At 38.0% G+C, this 20,837-nt stretch overlaps 2 protein-coding genes across 2 annotated transcripts in view; both read left to right on the forward strand.

The window, feature by feature from the left end:
* LOC122075460 (protein NLRC3) overlaps nucleotides 1-15,597 on the forward strand; it is a 20,522-nt gene extending 4,925 nt beyond the window's left edge. The window contains 18 exon segments of the mRNA XM_042640495.1: nucleotides 2,314-2,460; nucleotides 2,462-2,519; nucleotides 3,869-4,081; nucleotides 4,576-4,634; nucleotides 4,927-5,064; nucleotides 7,515-7,589; nucleotides 7,706-7,789; nucleotides 7,902-7,963; nucleotides 8,131-8,200; nucleotides 11,522-11,597; nucleotides 11,800-11,930; nucleotides 14,145-14,204; nucleotides 14,307-14,381; nucleotides 14,496-14,600; nucleotides 14,673-14,768; nucleotides 14,857-14,937; nucleotides 15,021-15,122; nucleotides 15,206-15,597. Of these exon segments, the coding sequence (XP_042496429.1) occupies nucleotides 2,314-2,460; nucleotides 2,462-2,519; nucleotides 3,869-4,081; nucleotides 4,576-4,634; nucleotides 4,927-5,064; nucleotides 7,515-7,589; nucleotides 7,706-7,789; nucleotides 7,902-7,963; nucleotides 8,131-8,200; nucleotides 11,522-11,597; nucleotides 11,800-11,930; nucleotides 14,145-14,204; nucleotides 14,307-14,381; nucleotides 14,496-14,600; nucleotides 14,673-14,768; nucleotides 14,857-14,937; nucleotides 15,021-15,122; nucleotides 15,206-15,274 (1,701 nt within the window). The 3' untranslated portion in view covers nucleotides 15,275-15,597.
* A 3,963-nt stretch (nucleotides 15,598-19,560) lies between these two features.
* Nucleotides 19,561-20,557, forward strand: LOC122076856 (gibberellin-regulated protein 3-like). Its single transcript, XM_042642454.1, has 4 exons — nucleotides 19,561-19,684; nucleotides 19,829-19,882; nucleotides 19,965-20,007; nucleotides 20,121-20,557. Exons 1-4 carry the CDS (start codon nucleotides 19,619-19,621, stop codon nucleotides 20,303-20,305), a joined length of 348 nt encoding a protein of 115 aa, XP_042498388.1. The 5' UTR covers nucleotides 19,561-19,618; the 3' UTR covers nucleotides 20,306-20,557.
* The last annotated feature ends 280 nt before the right edge of the window (nucleotides 20,558-20,837 follow it).

Below are 20,837 nucleotides of genomic sequence, written 5' to 3' on the forward strand. Positions count from 1 at the left end.
TTTTTTTTTTTTTTTTTTTTTTTTTTTTTAACGAAAAGAAAAGCACAAGAGAATTTTAGAAATTATTTGAGTTTTTGAGAGGCCACTCCACAAATGGATTCTATCTTGGTGGTCGGCGTCTCACTCACCATCAATGCAAGAAAACTATATATTTAGAAACAAGGGCGAAAGGAACTATGTTCAAGAGTAATGACATCACACCTCATATGTAAGGTTGAAATGTCCACCTTATGAATACTTTCATATTTGATGTTGCAGAAGCAATGTCAGTTGACAGAAAACTCTTTCCCAATTAACAATTAAAGGGAGCTATACAAAGTTATAAAAAATAGGGTAATTACACGCCACCCCTTAGAGAATGCCACAATTATAAGAACACCACTTTTATTTCACCAAATTAGACTCAACCCCCTACTGGCAGTTACTGTTAAGTCAAAGTTAAAATGACTGTTATACCCTTTTCACTAAAACTCATTTTAACCAAATTCCTCTTCACCCATACATCTTGTGCGTGACACGTGTCATATTCTAATATAACAGTGGATCAAACCCCTGTTTCAAACATGAAAAAACATGAGTGAGAAATGAGTAGACGAACTCACCGGAGTGAGATGAAGCGTCGCGGACCTTTTACTTCGGGGGTTTGAAGACATGGCGATGGACTTGGATGATGCAGACCCTCGAGTTTTAGTGGAGGATTCTTCAATGTCAACCACAAGCTCATTGGTTATGATTTCTTCAACGCCTTCGAGGAAGATTTTGATGATTATGACATCTATTGCAACACAAAGATATCCCCTAAATCAAAGATGGTCGTCTCCCAACCTCAAATTTCAGAATCAAAACCCTTATTGAGTCCTCTCTCCATGGTCATCTCCTTCGTTTCTTAGTCTTCTTATCTCCGACAAACCAAGCTGAACTACTTAATAATCTCTCTCCATCTCTCTTTTCAATTCATCAATTAACATTTTTTTTAATAAATTTCCCCTCTCCGACAAACCAAGCTGAACTATTTAATAATCTCTCTTTTCAATTCATCAATTAGCATTTATTTATTTTTTAATAAAGTTATATACGTTCAAGCTTTCCTCTGCACATGGATTCATGGTTTATAACAGAAAGAGTATAGGGGAAGAAGTGCGATTCGAAAGAGGATCGGTGGTGGAGATGATGACCGAGTCTAAATTGGAGGTCGAGGGATTTGCCCAGCGTAGGCGATCTACGCTTTGTCTCAATCTTTGATCCATCGAAGCTCACCTCGCTTTCAGTTTATCACCCTAGCCCTATCAAACCACGCTTGATGTGAATCGCGCCTCCCAGAACAAGCTATCGAGCATTTTCCGCCACTCGTGGCCTTTTTGGTAGTTGAAGATGATGAAAATGATTATGAGAGTACCAATCGGAGGGAGTTTAATTCCGGCACCAGAAACCTTCAGGGACGAAGTCTTGTTCTTTCAATTTTTCCTTCATCAGTTCGGAACCTTATTCCACCTTAGATCGCTCCACCGCAATCCATTGCCGGGATTGCACCAGGAGCAAATCCGACTACATGAACTACACAAAAAGTAAAACAAACCAGCACCTCAGACCACTGTTGCTTGCTGCTGTTGCATAAGTTGTATCAAATTGCAACTTAATTCAAGTGTACTTTAGGTACTTAATTTAATAAGAGCATTTTGTATTTAAAATAAAATATAATTATTAGCATCGGCATAGAAGGTATATTCCTTAACGGTGACTGACGATGAGGGGTTTGAATATAATTTAGTGAAATAGAAGGAGTATTCTTATCATTATGGCATTCTTCTGGGGGTGACGTACACAAAAGAGGGTGGAACAGTTAAAACGAAACGCCAAGCTGCGCGAGGTCACACATCACTCAGTAAGAAGAGCCTGATTACACATTATACCCCCTCACCTCCCACTCAAAGAAAAGAAGTGTTGAGCCTGGGGCGCAGACTGCTTTTTTTCACCTCCCGCTCTCTGCAACTCGAACTGATAGTACGGAGCAGCTGAAAACACTCATAGGCGCAGGCTAAGAACCTGCGGTCCGTATGCTTCCCTCTGTCAACTGCATCTTCACTTGTTCCACCACCAGCAACTATGGGTTCCACTTCCATTAGTTTCCTCCCCTCTCATCCCAAGGTTACTTGCTTCTCTCATTTGTTACTCTTTGGCGTCTCGCAATCCCTTATCCTTGCCCTTTCTTGTGGTTTTGCAGATAGCAGTTCGCTGGCATTCACCAAGGAACGATTTACGAAGCGGATTAATCGATGCCTACCGTGCGAAGCGTGTCACATTCCTTAATTCTGTCCCTTTTCTCTGAAGAGAAGAAGGTGTCTTCGATTCAAGAACTTTGTACCAAGGGCTGCGTCTCGTCCTGATGGAGGTTCGAGCCGAAAGGCCGGAGGTCGGAGGGTTTATAAGCAATCCAAGGCGTCAGGTCTTCCCCTGAGCTCCTGCTCAGGAGCTCGTCTCTTTGGCTGTTCCGGCCGGCGTATTCGTAGTTGTTACATTCGGTATAGCCTTGATACTCCTATTCATGCATAATTAAACCATATCCTCTGTCCATTTGATCTAATATGCTTCATTTTATTTCAATTCGCTGTTTGATTCAGTTGTAAAACTATCACGATTGTGTATTACGTTTAGTTATTACGGAGGGAAAAAAAATTGCTTTTTGAAGAGCCAGAGAGGCCAAAAGGAAATCGGAAGTTTCAACATTATCCCATTGAAAGTAATTGAACTCGCGAGGTTACACATATTGGCTAGTAGTTAGAGATCTATTACCCCATAGAGAACCCATCAGCAACTGTTAAATAAATTGAGCCTCACAAATGTTCTTAGAAAACATAGACGGAAGTATGTGTTTCTATTGTGAGCACAAACTGATATGAAATATGGTCAGTCTTAGGTTTTCACGAAATCTGAACTCATTTAGGCTTCTATATTGACTCTGTACTAGGAAACACTTATACTGTGTTGTAGACGGCCATTTCGTTAATGTGGTGTCTTCCACTCTTTGGACTTGATGTGCTGTTAGTGCTTAGTTGAAGGATATTTTAAACGACAGTGCAAAAGGAATAATCTATATTTCATCTGGACATGCGTTTTGGTGCATGATTGGCCTACAACTTATATTCACTGTAGTTTAGGGTCTGGATTTGTTAGTATACTGTTCCAATGCAAATTTGGTAGAAGTGAACAGTTAGTGATTTCCCATGCAAAATACATATACTTTAACAGTGGGCACTAAGATACTGATTAGTTTTTGAGCTCAATATACGTTTTCAGCTTGTCTAGCAATTCAAAGTTTGTCATCAGTTTGCTATGGTAATTCTTGTTCAGACTTCAATATCTGGCAAATAGTTCAGAGTTATCGTCATTGGATTTTTGGGTTTTTCTGTTGCACACTTGCACTTACATTTTTTAGAGTATAAAGTTACTCAATTTCCTTTTGCTTATGTGGGGTTTTCATATGAGTGGCCAATACAACATTTGCTACCATGATAAACTTCCTTGCTTGGCTATGTGTTCCAGCTTTATTAGTTGACCATCGCAGGGAAAGGTAATGAGGCATTGTTTTTATAATGTCGTGCTTTTGGTAGGTGGTATTTATTCTTTTAACATAAACCTGTTTCCAAGCCTTCTGTTATTTGTCACTTAGTGTTGGTGCTGCATGAGCTTTTTATGCTTTTTGTATTTTGATAGATGTCATGTCACTCAATTATCAGTTGACTATTGATTTGGTTAAGTTGTTTTGGTCAAATTTTAAAGTAACTTGATGTTTTTTGGTGAATTATCAGTGGATCGAGCATTTGAACCTAAAAAATTTCAACGGTACCCTAATTTGTAATTTGTCTGGCAGTTATATGGAAGCTGGTGGAAAAATTGCTTGTGCCAAAATCAGGGCGAGCTTCTCAAGAGGAAAACAAATCTTCTGTACCGGGAATTAAATGGTCATTTGCTCCGGGCACAAATTTGTCATCAGGCAATAGTTTCAAGATTGAAAGGGAGTCCAGACAAAGGCTGAATGATTTTTCCAAAGAACTTAGGTCTTTCAGAAATGTTGACATTTCAGGTTTGTTGATTGGATGGATAAGGGGTGCAAAAGGGCTTGCTACTTTTCACATGCGTATTGGTTTAGAGCTTGGATTTCTCCTTTTTTATTTTTTATTTACGGTAGCATGAGATGTTATTACGTAAATTATATAGACAGGCTTACAGTACCTTAAGTTTCATGATTTTCATCTATCAGAAATGAATCTATATGTCTTAGATACCCTAAATGTACAAGTTGTGGCCTATTTATAAGATGTTGCAATGGGCCAAGTTGACAATGCTTGTGAGAAGCTAGGCAACCTGATGCCTTGCTTAGCTTCCTTCCAAGGGTTTGTCTCCCGGCCCAGGCTGATCCATCTTCTTGACTCTGAATGAGATCTTAAAATCTCACCCTAGTGGGTTTGTCAGGCTTCTAGATTGCTTGGCTTGTTGCCACATGCATGACATGCCTTTTTTATCCTATTAATATCAACATTCCTCATGTAACTGCAACAACAATGTGTTTCTTGATAGGTTGCAACTTTGGGGATGAAGGACTTTTCTTTCTTGCTGAGAGCTTAGGTTACAATCAGGTGAGGTCTCTGTACCGTTTAAACGATCATAACTATCCAAGCTCATCATAGTTGCTACAGTGACTAGGCGACGCAAGGCGTTAGGGGGCCTGGACGCAAGGTGACCAAGGCAACCAAAGTGCCCTTCGAGGCGACCAAGGTGCCTGGACACCTGGGCAACACCTTGACAACTGTGAAGCTCATCATGAATTTCTTTTCTTCTAGCTGGGAAGATCTGAATGTGGTCAGATGGTGCTCTATTGTGTAGTTTTGCGAACAAATTACTAAATGTGTCCTTTCCATCATGTTCCAGAGTGCAGAGGAAGTGGATTTCTCTGCTAATGGAATAACTGAAGCAGGAATGAAGGCATTTGATGGTGTTCTTCAATCAAATTTTGTTTTGAAGAGCCTTAATCTTTCTGGAAACCCCATAGGAGATGGAGGAGCTAAGGTAAGGTCAAGTGCTAATATATTTTGGGAAGCAGTCAAGAGTAAATATCAGTATGTTAATTAGTTGTTAGTTATGGTTGAGCCATAAATACTTAGCTGGTTAAAGATTCCCAAAAAACACTTGGATTGTTCAACTGTTATATTGAAGCTTTGCATGCCGTATGTATTCACAACTTTGCTGAAATTGTATCGAGTATGGAGAAGATCTTTACTTCCCCCCCCCCCCCGATAAATAACTTTATTGATAGCTGATCATAACAATATAATGGTACACTGAGAGGGCATAGTGTTACATATAGGATAACACTGATCAAATGCTTACCAAAACCAAACCCATGTGGTCTATCAAAAGCAACTCACAAGTGAATAGAATTCCCAAAACAGATTCGTGGTATGATAACCCTTTGCTTGGCCAACTCATTTACTGCCTCATTTGCATTCTAGGCTGCCAACAGATCTGAATGCTTATTTGGCTGCTCAGTGACAAATTGGAATGTGCAACATGCGAAGGTTCTCCAAGTTTTTTTCCATAGTTGTCAAGGCATAGGTGATCCAAGGCGTTGGAGGGTCCAGATGCAAGGAGACATGTTGGTCGCCTTGACAACTATGTTTTTTTCATGATCTGTACTTAGTGTGTCTTTCTTCGAGGTTAACCTTTTTCTTATTTTGTCCCTGATTTAATAGATTTTCCTAGTTTCCCTACTTGATTGTGGAGCTGATAAAGCCCTAGAATATTTTGTAAATGTAGACAAGAACTCTTCACATGAGCTTGGGTTAATATTTGTTACCCATTAAGGCATTAACACTCTGGTTTCTGATGAAACTATTCAGATGATTTTACTTCTTTCTATGCTGAAGGATGAAGCCTAGTCAGTTTGAAATTTTTTACAAACTAGCAAAGAAGTTTGAAAAAAAGGAGGAAATCAAAGAGTGGAATAGATGGGAAAGGACTGCACAGTGCACACTGGCTGCTTTACTGCCATTTTATTGATCACTCTTAATAGCACCTCCTTTTGCTAAAAGATGTACGTCTGTGTTAAGCTGACCTCAAAACTAGGGTGAAACGGTGAACAAGATTTTTAGGGTTGACAGGTGATCCTGTTTCTCTTTGCTATCGTGGAATAATCTACAGATGCCTTTCCCCTTTAGATGCCTGCTTAATTCCGTTGCTGTTACCATCATCTACAGTTTGCCCAAAAATGATCTAAGCAAAGATTTAAGACCTCCTGGTGGAGAAAAGATTTTAGACTTTAAAGAAGGTACGAAGTCGAGCCTTATTTGAATCATAGTTCCCAAGAGGATCTGAGGGTTTTTTTTTGGGGGGGGGGGTGGTGGTGTGCAGGAGGGATCTAATGGAGAGCAATGACCAATACCGGTTTGTCATAAACAATTGCAATTTGTTGAGGTACCCATAAAGGGATGAAAGGGAATCTCATGGGATAGAAAACTCACAGAAGAATATAATGGGCAAAGAGATAAAATATAACATCCTTTGTGGAAATAGTCTCTTGTAAGGGTATTTTCAAAGTCCTTTGTTTCTGACATATTAATTCATATGCTCCTAAACTATAAATTAATGTAAGGCCAAAAGGGTACCTATAATAATTTTATTTTATTATTATTGTATTTTTTAATTACTGCACCTATGGGTGATATGTGTCTGTAAGTCTATATATTGCCTTGGCATTTCATCGTGTGTCAAGGGATGTCATGTTATGTTGAAGTGTTGCGATGTAGTGGTGGCACCAGTTTATGCATTCATCTGCTACAGTTCTTTCTGAAAGTGCTGCTCCATCATTGATGAGTGGTGATATGTTTTTTTTTTGGCCAAATAAGAAATATACTATGAGAAGGAAAAAATACAAGCAGCTCCTTAGAAAGATGGGAGAGAGAAGAAACAAACCAAAAGCAAAGCCTGACCCCCAGGTAGGAGGTGCATGAGGCAGATACAAACAAATGTGAAGACCCCAGGAATCAACAATGAGCCTATTCCTTGGGGAGTCAATGCACTGGTAGGGAAGCATGGATACTTTACTCTTAACGTCAAACAAGATGTGGTCCCAAATTTGCTGAAAAGATGTGGCTTTGGAAGTCCATCTTCTTACCTGCTCCATGAACCTCATTATATCAATCCGTGTTCTTTGTGCCCTTTTCGATATTGTTTTAGAACCTCAACCTGCACCACAGTGGTCCATGTTGCTGTCACCGTTAGTGGTCTTTGGTGCATATTACCGAGAGTTTATGATTTGAGAGAACATGGTTTAGCAGAAGATATGGTCCTAGATTAAGTAGATGGTGTTCTTGTGACATAACGCAACTGATTGGGGAAAGGGTTTGGTGAATGTTCCTTTCTTGGAATTACCCTTGGTTATTACTTAAGCTCTGTTAATGCTGGTTAAATCATTTTTGTATTTTGGAGAGACATGCTAATTGATGTTACCCTATTTGCAGTGTCTGTCTGATATTTTGGTGGGAAATAGTGGTATTCAAAAGCTCCAGCTGAATAGTACTGGTCTGAGTGATGAGGTTAGCTTGAATTCCGAAACAATTGAATTAGTATTTGATAATATACTGGTCTTTGGTTGTACATGGAGTACTGCTTTAGGGTTGAGGTTACTTCTGTGCTCGTCACTTGTGTATAGGGAGCAAAGGCTATTTCAGAGATGCTGAAAAGAAATTCAAGCTTGCGTGTTCTTGAGTTGGACAACAACATGATAGACTATTCTGTATGTCATTCCTATTGACCTTCTTGATTTTCAAGATTTAAATGGAATTGCAATTAAAACAACTACATGATATTCTTACATGTTAAGTTTTATGTATTGCAAATGGAGGTAGGGATTTACAAGCCTTGCTGGGGCACTTCTTGAGAATAACACAATTCGGACAATACATCTCAAGTGAGTAATGACCCTCTCTCCTGATAATTCGAAGTTGTCTTTCAGATTTTGAGTTAATATTTGGAAGGCACCATATCTTTGATGTTCATAAGGATTACATATCTTAGTTTTTGTTCTAGTTCGATTCTGCTTTTCTGAAATTTATGGGCATTTCTTTTTATCCTTAGTGGCAATTATGGTGGTGCTCTCGGTGCTGCTGCTCTAGCTAAAGGGATTGAGGGTAACAAGTCTTTGAGGGTACATTCAAACTCTTGATTCTGCAACATATTGATGAAAACTATTGCAGCAATTAGTGCAGTGGCTTGTCAGTGTATTTAGGACTTACGAAGATCTGTATGATGTATGACACATTCATTTGGAAAAATAATACTTGTCTGATCCAATCTAGTTATATGAAAGAATGAGCTGGAGCCAGAATTGAGTGCACATGTAGCTCCTTTGTTAATGACCTAAATCACTCATCAATGTCTGTTTAGATGCTGATTTCTGTTGGTCAGGCCTAACCATGCAGGGAACCATTAACTCTTGATCTTTTGAGTTAGTAAGTTGGTTTCTTCCCTAACTAGCTCTTTTCCAAGTTATCTGCTCCTGTGTCAATTTCAGGTCCCGTAAAAGGTCTTCAATTGGTTAATGTCGAATCTGAATTGGGGAAGTGGAAAATGGCATTTGGACATGCCCAGTGCTTGATTCTAAAAAAAAAAAAATTCTGTTCATTTTTACTTGATCTTTATATTAGATTTTGCAGTGGATGTGATTTGATCCAGTGAAGGGAAAAGAAAGCTTGGTAGAATTGGTACTATGGTCTTTGGAAACATCCACCAGCTAGCAATTCTTGGATTTGCATTAAACTATGAGATCAACTGCTCCTGTGTGCCTGTTAAGCTTCATCGATGTTACCTACCAAATAAAAGGCCTGCTCAGGAAGACCATCTAATTCGCCGGAAAGGATAAGTTGAAAACCCCTAATTGTTTCTGCTAGACCAACATATTTCCCTGGAGAACCGGTAAGTACTTCTGCTATGAAGAATTGGGTTGCACCCGTGCGCTCGAGTTCACAGCTGGTTATTGCCAAGGTCAAATGGCCTCTACAGAAAATGTAATATGGCCGTGGCCATAGTATTTTATTGAGAAGTCCATTTTAAGAAAATGCGTTTTTAAAAAGGAACATGCTTATAACTTTTATTACATCTAAGAATTTCAGTGAGTGGAGAAGTAAAACTAAAAGCAGTGAGTTTCCATTCAACAAAGAAGTGCAGGCTGACATTGGAACCTGACCTCAAATTTGTAGCATCCTCACTGATATTGTTCAGAAGAGAATTAGATGTTGAGCAGGATTCAATGTTCTTGACTTTTTCCATGAGAAATTCTTCAAGGACATCATCAAAGAAAATGAAAGCAGTTGAGAAGTTGAATCTTCTATCGCCATCATCTATCTAGTTGTCGGAATTTGAGAACCTAATACAATAAAACGGTGATGGATTCTATCTGTATCCCTTCCACCATGTGGAATTCTTGGTCACACAAGGGTGAAATAGGAATTCCAGCAAAGACCAGAATCGCAGGGCATAATTGTACTAGAATTAGAGATCTGAAATATCTCACAAACCTACAATCTGATGGGTGTATACTCCTGTTCGATGTACACTTAGTAGGGATTACAGCCTCAAAAGATTTCCCCAATCCAACGGTAGGATCTGATTTTATGATCAGTTCCAGAATTAGAAAGTAGGCTAAATCAGAATTAGAATCTGAGATTTGTCAGTAACCATTTCAGGACTTTAGAAAGTCAGCAAGATTTGATTTAGAAACTAGGAGTAAACCAGTTACAGTAAGGCGGAATAACAACTAAAACATTAAATAGTAGCTTCCTGCATCAAAATAGAAAATCATCAATTTAGAAAGATACTAGATCATCTGATCAGGAACCAATGAGAATAGTTACAAACAAACTTTGAAAGTGAGAAACTAAAGAATAGAATCAAGGGATTTAGTAAGGACAGAATTAGTAAGTAGCCTAGAAAATGGAAAGAGACAAAAAATTACAAGGTAAAAGGAAGCAATAACGTTGCATTTGATTGCAGCAGCTTCTAACCCCACTATAGTGAACCAATGGGGAATATTTGCAGAGCAGTGAATAGACTTAACCTGTAGCAGCAGAAGGGTTAGAAAGATTTATAAATAGGGCAAAACAGATTACTGCCACAGGCTTCTAGGGTGATTGGAATGCTGTTCTGAGAGGAGAATCGAGTGAAAGTTTCAAAGAGTTTCCTGCATTACAATGTGATCTGTAACTTGAAAAGAAGTGCAGGAGTTAGTGGACAGAAGAACAAAGAAGAACAAACAGATCAGAAGGAAGAAGGAAAGAGATAAAAAGAAAAAAGGGAAAAGATAGGAAGATTTCTCTAGGTATCTCATTTACTGCAAAGAAGGCATCCCCCCAAGGTTTCCCTACTGCTCCTCTCACAGAATTCACAAGCTCAAGGCTAAATTATTTCTCAAATCAATGGTAGAGGGAAAGATCCCCTACTCTTTTTTATAACTTCATGGAAACAAGCAAAATACATAAGCCCTATGTATGGTAGGAGTCTCTTCTTTGAGATTGAAAGCTATTCTAGAATATTATAAAAATAGAAACTGACTACTAAATCCCGTATAGGACTTGAATCCCTAATACAATCCATTGGGCACTCAAAATTAAGGCTATTAATCCATTCTTGGTCCAGTTTGATGGCCTGGTTTGCTGTTGGCCTTCTTGTTCTTTCAAATTACATAAAAAAGCACGTAGAATTGTGCATTCATTATCACTGGATTCACCTCGAATATGAGATGAACCTTGATTACATTTTAATCATAGAAGTCAAGCTCTTAGTGATTGGTTCTATTATAAAGTTTCTGTCCTGATCTAAAGCTTGCATTTTATTAGGCATTTTAGTGCCTCCCTTTTCTCCTCATAATCAACTTTCTGCTGCCACACTCACACACACACCAAAAAGAAAAAAAGGAGCTTTATGACATTATATGTTAGATTTAAGCTCTAATCATATGCCGCAAAGTCTTTTTTCTTTTTAACAAAAATATTCTTTATAGATGAGACCTTCCCTGGTGCCTAAATTGCTGATGTCAAAAGCTAGGGTTGGGCAACTTGGGTTGGCTAGGATGGAGCCTGACAAACCTAAAATCTAGGAAGGCAAGCCCAAGTTGTACCTAACTTCCCTCATGTTCTAGCTTGTAGGGTTGAACTCCAACCCGTAGCTCAGGTTAGATTGGTCTGTCTCTGTGTTGGACTTCAAAAGTCGAGAGAATCATCATGAGGAATTGCCTCATGAATTCATGATTTGAGAGATAAAGGAGTTATGCGCTTGATTCCTTTACAACATAGCTGGCTTTTTGTTTTTCAGCCACCCGGGCCAATGCTGGCCATCGCTTTGCATCATTGTATGGATTTACGTTATTTTTGTCCTCTTAATTTTTGCTTTTAGGATAATGGCATGGTTCATGCATCTATATTTGGTTGAGACGTGAGCTTTTTTTGAGGGGCTCATGTAAATTTGTGTTTAGGAGCTTCGTCTGAATGGAAACTCTATTGGCAATGAAGGAGTACGGGCTCTGATGACAGGTTTATCTGGACATAAAGGTTTGCAATTTTCTACAGCAATTACCTTATAAAAAAACACACACACACACACACACACTTTTCTATGCTGCATGTGTCATTGCTTCCCATTAATGATGTTAGCATGATATATATTCATTTGAAGAAAAAGAGGAAAAAGAGCTAGTTTCATTCATATACATTGAAGGGGGAAAAGCAGTAGCCTCACATTCTTTGTTTCCAGGGAAAGTTACACTTTTAGACCTTGGCAACAATGAGATTGGTCCGAAAGGTGCCTTCCATGTTGCTGAATTTATCAAGAAAAGCAAGAGCTTGTTATGGTTGAATCTTTACATGAATGACATTGGTGATGAGGTATTAGAAGATCTCATCGCTAACTTAATCTCTTCTGTAGTATACCAGTTGCATTTTTGTTTTGGTTGTATTTAAACATGCTGTGTTCCTTTTGCCTTTTTTTGTTGTACCGTGTGCATTAATGATTTAAGACTCAGTATCAGAGATGGGATTGAGCTGCAGTGATCCTGATTCGGATCAACAAATCCTGCCTTTTGCCCATACTTGACTTATTGGCCAGTATCAGATGGATTGGTCCGGATCAACCAAGACATCAAATCTCATCATGATACTTGAAACCTCGTTGTTCATGCAAGGCTAATTAGACTACATTCCTATATATTGGTATTTGCTTCCTTGAAGGATTATTGGCAATATAACTCAATGTGAAAAAGGAAATAGAATGGAATTAAACTTCAAAGAAATTTTAATTGCTTCATTTAAAAAAAGGAAAACAACAATTACTGATATGGATTAAAATATGTCCATTGAGATGTTTGCCGGTCCTCTATCATGTGGACTAACCCGTTTACTGCCATGTGGCAAACAATGAAGCATTATACTTCACTAGGCATAGTGATGTCTAGAAGGACCTTTTATTTTAAAGGTTCTACATGCACCTTCAGCTTCTTGCTTCCAAGTCCCCAGTGGGGCAAATACGCTCAAGTTGTCGCTTGTTAAATATTTTGCTACTAAATCCCCTCATCTCATTTGATGTGCCAAATTCCTCTTTGCCATCCCCGTCCTTGTGCAGCACCGATTACAAGACAATGTTACTAGCATCATGCAGCTGATCTCTCTCTCTCTCTCTCTCTCTCTCTCTCTCTCTTTTCTTGTGTGTGCAACATTATATTGAATTTATAGAACTTGAATATATTCTACAAGCAAAACGACAGAAAATTAAAAAGTTGAAAAGATAAAAATGAAAGAAAGGGAGAAATCAAAGCAATACCATCAGTATATAAATATGTTCTTTCATGATGAATGCTTGGGGTTGTCTAGTTGTTTAGTCATGCAGCAGATATGCTTAACATACAGGGAAGTTTGCATGCTCTGTGGTCAAAGAGGATAACTGTACCCAATTGATTTTAAAGGACATTAAGCGTACATTGAAAAACCTAGTATTTTGATTAAAAAAATAATTTAACGTAACTTTATTTGAATTGTAAGTGAACAAGGGCAAATAGATTAATATTGAAGTAACACCCTGCGTGCATATACAGTGTAGGGATAAAGGTATTTGGAATTTTTATTTGGATTAGTGAATGAGGTCTCACAAAGTGTAATCATCTTTTTTTTTTCATTGAGGACTTAGAAGCCATAAGCTTAGGGTGGGAAATTTAGAGCCATAATTTTCTAGATCAATAATTCTTTCCTCTCCTTACTGCAAAAGAGTACTTCAAGGATTTTCATCAGATTTTATGCTTTACTTCTGAGATAAAGTATTTGTATTTCCTGATTTCAATATAGCTATCCTTTTCTTATTATTTTATCAACATTTCCGTGATAGGGCTCTGATAAATCAGTTCTCTTTGCTTCAATAATGGTGATGGTAATCAAATTGTGGTAACAAAATAAATGGCCATCAGCTAAGAATATTAGTCTATGTAACTGCAAAACTTAGTTTTTCAAAATCTGCTCTGTTGGACATTGACGCTTTGTTTTCTTTGCTAGCTATCTATATCTATATATATATATATATATATAAATAAAATATTGTCGTACAGACATTCGTGTCATCTATTATAATGCCTTTGGGGCCTTTTAGCACTCTATGCTTTGTATGCATGAAATCTCTTGCTCCAAACTAGCATATTTAAAGATATCTCCTATGTTAGCAAGTCCCATGGACATTCCACCAGGCTTGTGCTAGTTCAGTAAAACTTCTCAACCAGAGATTTGCTATTGCAACTCTAAAATCCTATATGAATGTGGGTCAGTTGGCTGTTGTCATTGCCACTGTTACCGATAATGACTTTTTTGCTTTAATGAATTTGGGACCTTATTGGTTGTTCTAGTTCTAGGCTTTGCATTGTAACATTTCCTGCTCAAAACTTGCATCTTTAAAGATATATGCGACCTAGCACAGTTAATTGGGTCGTCCTCCAATGTGTGGGTCCAAGCAATAAAAAACTACTCAGGTCACCTGCACGACCAAAGCCTGATAAAATATTGCAAATGTAGAGCAGTTTTGTGTTTGGTTTTATCTTATATTCTAGCACTTAACTGTATCAGGGGGCTGAAAGAATCGCTGAGGCTTTGAAGGAAAATCGTACGATAACAACGATAGACTTGGTGGGTATAATAAATTTTTTAGTCACCTTCTATTGGTCTACCAACTGTTTTAGTTCCCTTCCCATTCTTGCTCTCTTAAAAATGGGATTTTGATTTTTCTAGGGGGGAAATAATATCCATGCAAGTGGTGTCCATGCCATTGCCCAAATTTTGAAAGATAATCCTGTTATTAAGACTGTGAGTCCACCATTTCAATACTTTCTGGATAGAATTCAAACTAATCATGTTCGAAATGCAAAGGTCTTTTGTTTTACATTTCCTTTGATAAGTCAAAATTGTTTCATTTTACAGTTGGATCTTGGGTACAATCCCTTTGGACCAGATGGTGCAAAGAGTCTATCTGAAGTGCTTAAGTTTCATGGGAAGATAGAAACACTCAAGCTCGGGTGGTGTCAGGTAATCACTGGATTGTGAATATGTTGGTCTAACTTATGTGCAACATTTCACGTTGATGTGCTTGTTTTGCAGATTGGAGTGAAGGGAGCAGAGTTCATTGCAGATACTCTGAAATATAATACAACCATATCAACATTGGATTTGCGGGCCAATGGACTCGGAGATGAAGTTGGTTCTTTTGGATAATGATAATATTGTGATTTGGTGTTGCTTATGGCTCATTTTCATGTTTCTTTATAATTAATTTTATTTGCAGGGTGCAATTTGTCTAGCTCGGAGCTTGAAAGTGGTTAATGAAGTGTTAACTTCTCTTGATTTAGGATATAATGAAATACGAGTATGTACTGGCTTCTTGAAATTCTAGTTCATATACATGATAACTTCAAGCGCCATTTAATTTTAATGTGCATGTTTTAACAGGATAAAGGGGCATTTGCTATTGCTCAAGCATTGAAAGCAAATGAGGATGTGGCAATCACATCCTTGAACCTTGCCAACAACTTCTTTACGAAATATGGGCAGGTAATGATTTATGTTTACCTGCCAACTTTCTTCTCATTTTATATTATAATGAAGACACTAATTGATGTCACGATACCATATAGGGTGCTCTCACAGATGCTAGAGACCTTGTATTTGAGATGAGTGAAAAAGAGGTCAACATTTTTTTCTAGATGACATCACAACTTAAGGTTCTCTTTTTTTCCTTTTTTAAATTCTTATATTTAGATTCTTAAAATGAGCTCATACATATCCAAGGCTTTCAGGTCCACTTCTCCTGGCTATTAAGTAGAAAGAGATCCCTGGGTTTAAACTCTGAGTGGATTTCTTAAACACAATATTTAAACTCAGCCAATGGAGTAATTGGAAATTTTGACTGTTATTGTAATTAGCATAAATACCTTAGAAATATTCTGTCCTGTTCTAGTGGTAATTTTGTTCCTATTCTTTTTACTAGTATAACAACACTAATGCATTATTTGGGATTTGACAGCTATATCTTTTGATTTGTTCTTCGCTATTCATCCAGTTTAAACGTTGCTACTACGAGCCCCCCTAGGATTAGTTCAGATGTTCTAACTACCTGGTTTGACATGAGCTATAATATGCATGGAAGTGAATTGACTGATCCCTCGACAAGCGTCCCTCTTGGACTAAGTTATTCCTAAAATTCGTCTCAAACAATGCCTCTCAAGTCCTGCTTTGATTTTAAATATTTAAATTTACCAACCAAAAAAAGTTAAAACTATTTAAAATACTAAATAAAAGTCCTGCTTTGATATTAAACTATTTGAATTCACCCAAAAAGGTAAAAAAAACTAATTAAAAATGTCCTGTATAGACTATAGAGGGTGTTCTTGTCTGGATTTAAATATCAGGAATCGGGATCAAGATTGGTCCTGGCCTACCGATTCCGATGACTGAGGCTAAATTTTTCCGCAGTGGCTGTCAAGGTGTGACTAGTCGGTAGGTTCAAGCAGTTGTAAGGTGTCTCCCACTACGGGCTTGGCCCAAAACCAGCCCAATTATCAAAAGGTCTCAGTGGGTTTTAGAATTGGTTCCTCAATTTTGGTCCAATGAATGATCCATGTGAAAGGAGGGGCAAGGAGATGAGAAATTCGAAAGAGGGGCAAGATAATTTTAAGTTTTGATATAAAATAGATGTGCAGGGTTAGGGTTCACAAATCCCGAGGTACGTCTTTCAGGTTAGTCAGAAATCTGAATAATTGTTTTTACCAACAAAAAAAAAAAAATCTGAATAATTGTTGGTGGGACATGAGACTTGGGGTCGTTTGATAATGTTTTTGCCGTTTCTGTTTCTAGAAACAGAAAACAAGGGTGTTTGATAATTGTTGTTTCTGGAAACAGAAACGGGTAAGAAGAAGAAGAGGAGGTCAGCCCTCTCTCGTATTCGTAGTCCTTCTTCACCGTTGCTGCTCATCGAGAAGACCCTGTTCATCGAGAAGAACAAGTTTGAGTTCCCTAAGCTGCAGCCATTTCAGAGTGAACAATTCCTTTATGGTTGTCATCCATTGTAAGTCACCTGCTCTTATGGTACCTTCGTGTCCTTTGAAATCTTCATGTGTAACAGCTCCCTGTGATCCCAAAGACAAAAAGATTAGAAACCAACAATCATTCTTCATAAACTAATTTCTAAAACCAAAAACCTGTTCTTGAAATGTCACAGGGTATTACACAAAGATACAAAACTAAAGATTTGCAGGAGATAAATTCATCGATTCATAAGGTGCCCCCAATACCAATTATGCCAAATTTCCAAATCCCTGTTCTGAATCGATCATGAATATTCTTAGATATTTTGGGTTTTTAATTATGGGTCATTAGAGTCCAACCATTACATGATGGGACCACCCCCATTAACTTTTTCTGCAACTTTTTCTAATTAAGTCATGAAAATATAAAATGCTTTAAGGATCTTTAACAACTGGAAAAGCAAATCAACCAAAATTGGCTTTCCTGTAGTGTATGCATCTTGAAATCATGTTTTTCACTTTATTATCATAAGAACATGAGCAGAGAGGGCTTTGACTGAGAGGGAGAGGGCTTCGGTGCTGACGGATTTACTAAAGAGAGTGCTTAGGTGAAGATAGGGCTTCGATTGAAGATGGGGCTTTGATTTCAATGTTGGTCATTCGGCTTCGATTGAACATGGAGTATGGCTGCAATTAAAGAAAGAGACGGATATGAGAGGGCTGGCTTCTCGGTGAGCGGAAGATGGAGTACAGTCGCTTGGGTCTTCTTCAGGGTAGTATTGTGAAGTTTAGCAGGAAAGAGAAGAAAGGAGGTCTATTTTATCGGGGATGAGTGGAGTTTTTTGTAGATATTTGTTTCGAGAAACAGCAGAACAAGTAAAAGTTGTTTCGTCATTCATGTTTCTTGAATCATAAATTAAAATTTATAATAATTTATATTTCAAGAAATAAGTGGAACTGAACACTTTTACCAAATGGTATTTATACTGTTTTTTCACTTCTGAAAATTAAAAAACACAGAAACACGTTTCTGAAACGTTATCAAACAGCCCTTGATGTATCTCTAATACATAAAACTGGACAAGAGCCATGACTTGTCTTTTGCTGAGGCAAAGCCCAAGGTTGTCAGCGCGGTATTAGCTCCCAGCTGAGCACCAGATGGCCAATCAGGCAGAGTCCACGGGAATGGAGGACTAGTGCTTTGATGCGTGGGCAATTCATTACTGGCTAAGGTAGTACGGAGCTAAGCAATAAGCAGCACAGGTGGTTGGTTTTTATTAAAAGAAAGGAAAAAAAACGACAGGTGGTGGGTTAGTGGATCCCAACCTGGAAAGACTCTTTCAAGAGACTGGGCTTCCTTTCTCTCAGCAAACCCTCCTTTGCCGAAGCGAATAGCGATCCCCATTAAGGATAGGAAATAGTTTCATATTTATTGGGCCCAGAGTGAATTATGTGCCACCTTTATTACAACAGGACAGGGACCTCGCTATGGAGTTCAGTCAACTGCTCATTCCATGCTTAATTGTCCATTTGCAAAAACTGTTTGGTCCCTCTTTCTCTCTCATAATTGTTGAGTGTACTACTTGATCTTAGATTGGATTGGTAAAGAAAGATATACATAATTTAGGATAAATATCTAATAGAATTTTAAATAGAATTAAAATAGATATCTTCCTATATATCTTTCTAGAACCATGTTTAAGTGCGGAAAGTCTTTGTGCATTAGGTAACGATCCTTTTTTTTTTTAATCTAATATAACTTTAAATAGAATTAATTAAAGAAAAAAAAAGTATATAATTGGTCTTATTCAATTGTGATAAGACTGAGCTGAGTTCACTTGAATTTGAATTGAATGATAGTTTAATTGTTTGAATTCTTGATAATTGGTGCACTTGTAATCTATGAGTGTTTAATTGAGAAGTAACATTCTCATTTTCCTTCCTAAATTTCTTAAGTCAACATATAGAAAAAGTTTTAAAAATAAGTTAAAAGTGACTCATCATGGTATCATTCTCATTGTCTTGCGCGTTTTCTAAATATGGATAGAAAGATTTTACCTTGTTGAAAAAAAGGCATGTTATATTAAAGTCGGGAAAATTTTGAGGGAAACAAACTTTTTCACCAATCTTATTACAAGAAGATTTTCCGTTTGATGATTGACTGGATTTTGATGCTAATGTAGCTTTCATTTCATGAGAATTGTGGGGGAAGCAGGAATCAAAAGGTCTTCTTTAGAGAAGGCAACCAAATCAAAAGGTCTTTAGAGAAGGCAACCAATCCCCCAGAGAGTAATGTAGAATATATTGTTGCTGCAAATGAATTCCTTCAAGCCTTCCAATCTGAAGGAACGCTCAGGTGGTTGCTGCTGTTGAGCTCTTACGCATGTGAGTTTCAACATTTACTGAAGTAAAATATAACAAAACAGAGGATGGTTTGAGAGAATAATATAATATAAAATTAATTAAAAGAAGGTCCCCTTGTTATGCTTTTTTTTTTCCTGGTAAATGGCTCCCCTTGTTATACACTCAAACTTTGATATCAACTATCAAAGTGTTGGTGGGGTTGAGTCGTGTAATCGGATACTGTCTTTGAAGATTGTATTTCACCTTCTATCATGCAAAAGGATTTTTATAAATCAATTCTCAAAGATTAAACAACTCTTTAAATCCTCTAATGGTTAGTTCAATCAAACCCTCTCAATAGATAAAAATTAAAATGGGGAGAGAAAAAAATGAGTAAGAGAGGTAATAGAACACTTCAGAATGACAAAATGCATTTATAGACCCATTTGTAATGTCCATGCTTGAGGACGAAAAAGAAGACATGGCCATCAAGCACCTAACCGACTTTCTTTGTTATGTCCCATTTTAAATCCTTTCCACCCATCACTTCCACCTAGTAGATTAGTGTGGGATCATAATAACCCAGCGTAATTTCCTTGCTTCTTCATTGGTCAACGATTTTTGTACCCCTCTCAACCCTCAACCATTCTCTTCTAAGCTTCACTTCTAGTGCTGGCTGCAATGGCGTTACGTGTTCTCCTTGTGGTGGTGGTAGTGGCTTTGCTCTTCTGTGTCAACGTTGCGGAGGTAATTCTAGTTTCTTGCTTGGCGTCTTTACATAGAATCACTTGATGTAGGTGGCCGGCTGGCCGGCCGTCTTCTCAGAGTTGTCATCTAAGGGCTTTGTCTAGTTCTGATAAGCTGTTTGTTTCACTTTGTAACTGCTTGCAGGTTTCATCCTTTTCCGCAGGGGAAGGTGAACTCACCACCCATTTTAACCAGGAGGTAGTGTACATGCGCTCTCTTTCTTGATTTCTTCTCATGTTCTTATGATATAGTCTGAAATGGAGCATTGATTGCTTCACAGGTCGCACTGAGAGGTGGGCACGGGAGGCTCATGCAGTCTATAGGTGTGTGTGATTCTCCCTGTCATGAATTAAAACATATTCCTAGAGTTATAATTTAGGTATTCACTTCTGACTATAAATCAGATTCATGGGTTTGGTTTGGTTTGGTTTTTCAGATTGTGATGGATTGTGCAAGGTGAGGTGTAGCCAGCACTCAAGGCCAAATGTGTGTACGAGAGCATGTGGGACTTGCTGTAGGAGGTGCAAGTGTGTTCCTCCGGGGACTTCTGGGAACAGGGAAATGTGTGGGAGCTGCTACACTGATATGAAAACCCATGGGAACAAACCTAAGTGCCCATAATAAGTCCATCACCCAAATCTCAATTTTCTAATGAATCCATATATGTTCAAGTATGAGTGTGTGACTGCTTTGTGCCTTGATTTGGGTGCGATTTGAATTACTCTCTCTCTCTCTCTCTCTCTCTCTCTCTCTCTCTCTCTCTCTCTCTGGGTCCTACTGTGTAACAAAGATAGATATCAATCAATATGTATCTTGTAGTATTATGAGTTTTGTTTACCAAAAAATAGTATTATGAGAGTTATTATTTCTTAATGGTCGTTGTATGTGATTGTAGGTTGGTGTGCATATTAAATACCAAGGGTTAGTGTATAGACTTGGTGGATCAATTGAGGAATCCCTATCACTTCTGTATTGATTGTGAAGTAAATATGGTGCCTAATAAATTCCACCATTTGGGGACCTTAGGAGGTAAGCATATTTTCATAATTTTTTTTTTTTTGGGGGGAAAAAGATTCCAATGTGCCCTTACCTACGAGTAGGTTAGAATGAACTTCCCCACCCCCATTTTGGAGGGTGATTTGGAAATTTGAAC

Source organism: Macadamia integrifolia, chromosome 4 (genome assembly GCF_013358625.1).
Source record: "Macadamia integrifolia cultivar HAES 741 chromosome 4, SCU_Mint_v3, whole genome shotgun sequence".
In the NCBI taxonomy this organism is placed as follows: domain Eukaryota; kingdom Viridiplantae; phylum Streptophyta; class Magnoliopsida; order Proteales; family Proteaceae; genus Macadamia; species Macadamia integrifolia.

Coding starts and splice junctions, on each gene's coding strand:
- LOC122076856 (XM_042642454.1), top strand. CDS start 19,619: ATGGCGTTACGTGTTCTCCTTGTGGTGGTGGTAGTGGCTTTGCTCTTC. Junction 19,685..19,828: donor TCTGTGTCAACGTTGCGGAG/GTAATTCTAGTT, acceptor AACTGCTTGCAG/GTTTCATCCTTTTCCGCAGG. Junction 20,008..20,120: donor GAGGCTCATGCAGTCTATAG/GTGTGTGTGATT, acceptor TTGGTTTTTCAG/ATTGTGATGGATTGTGCAAG.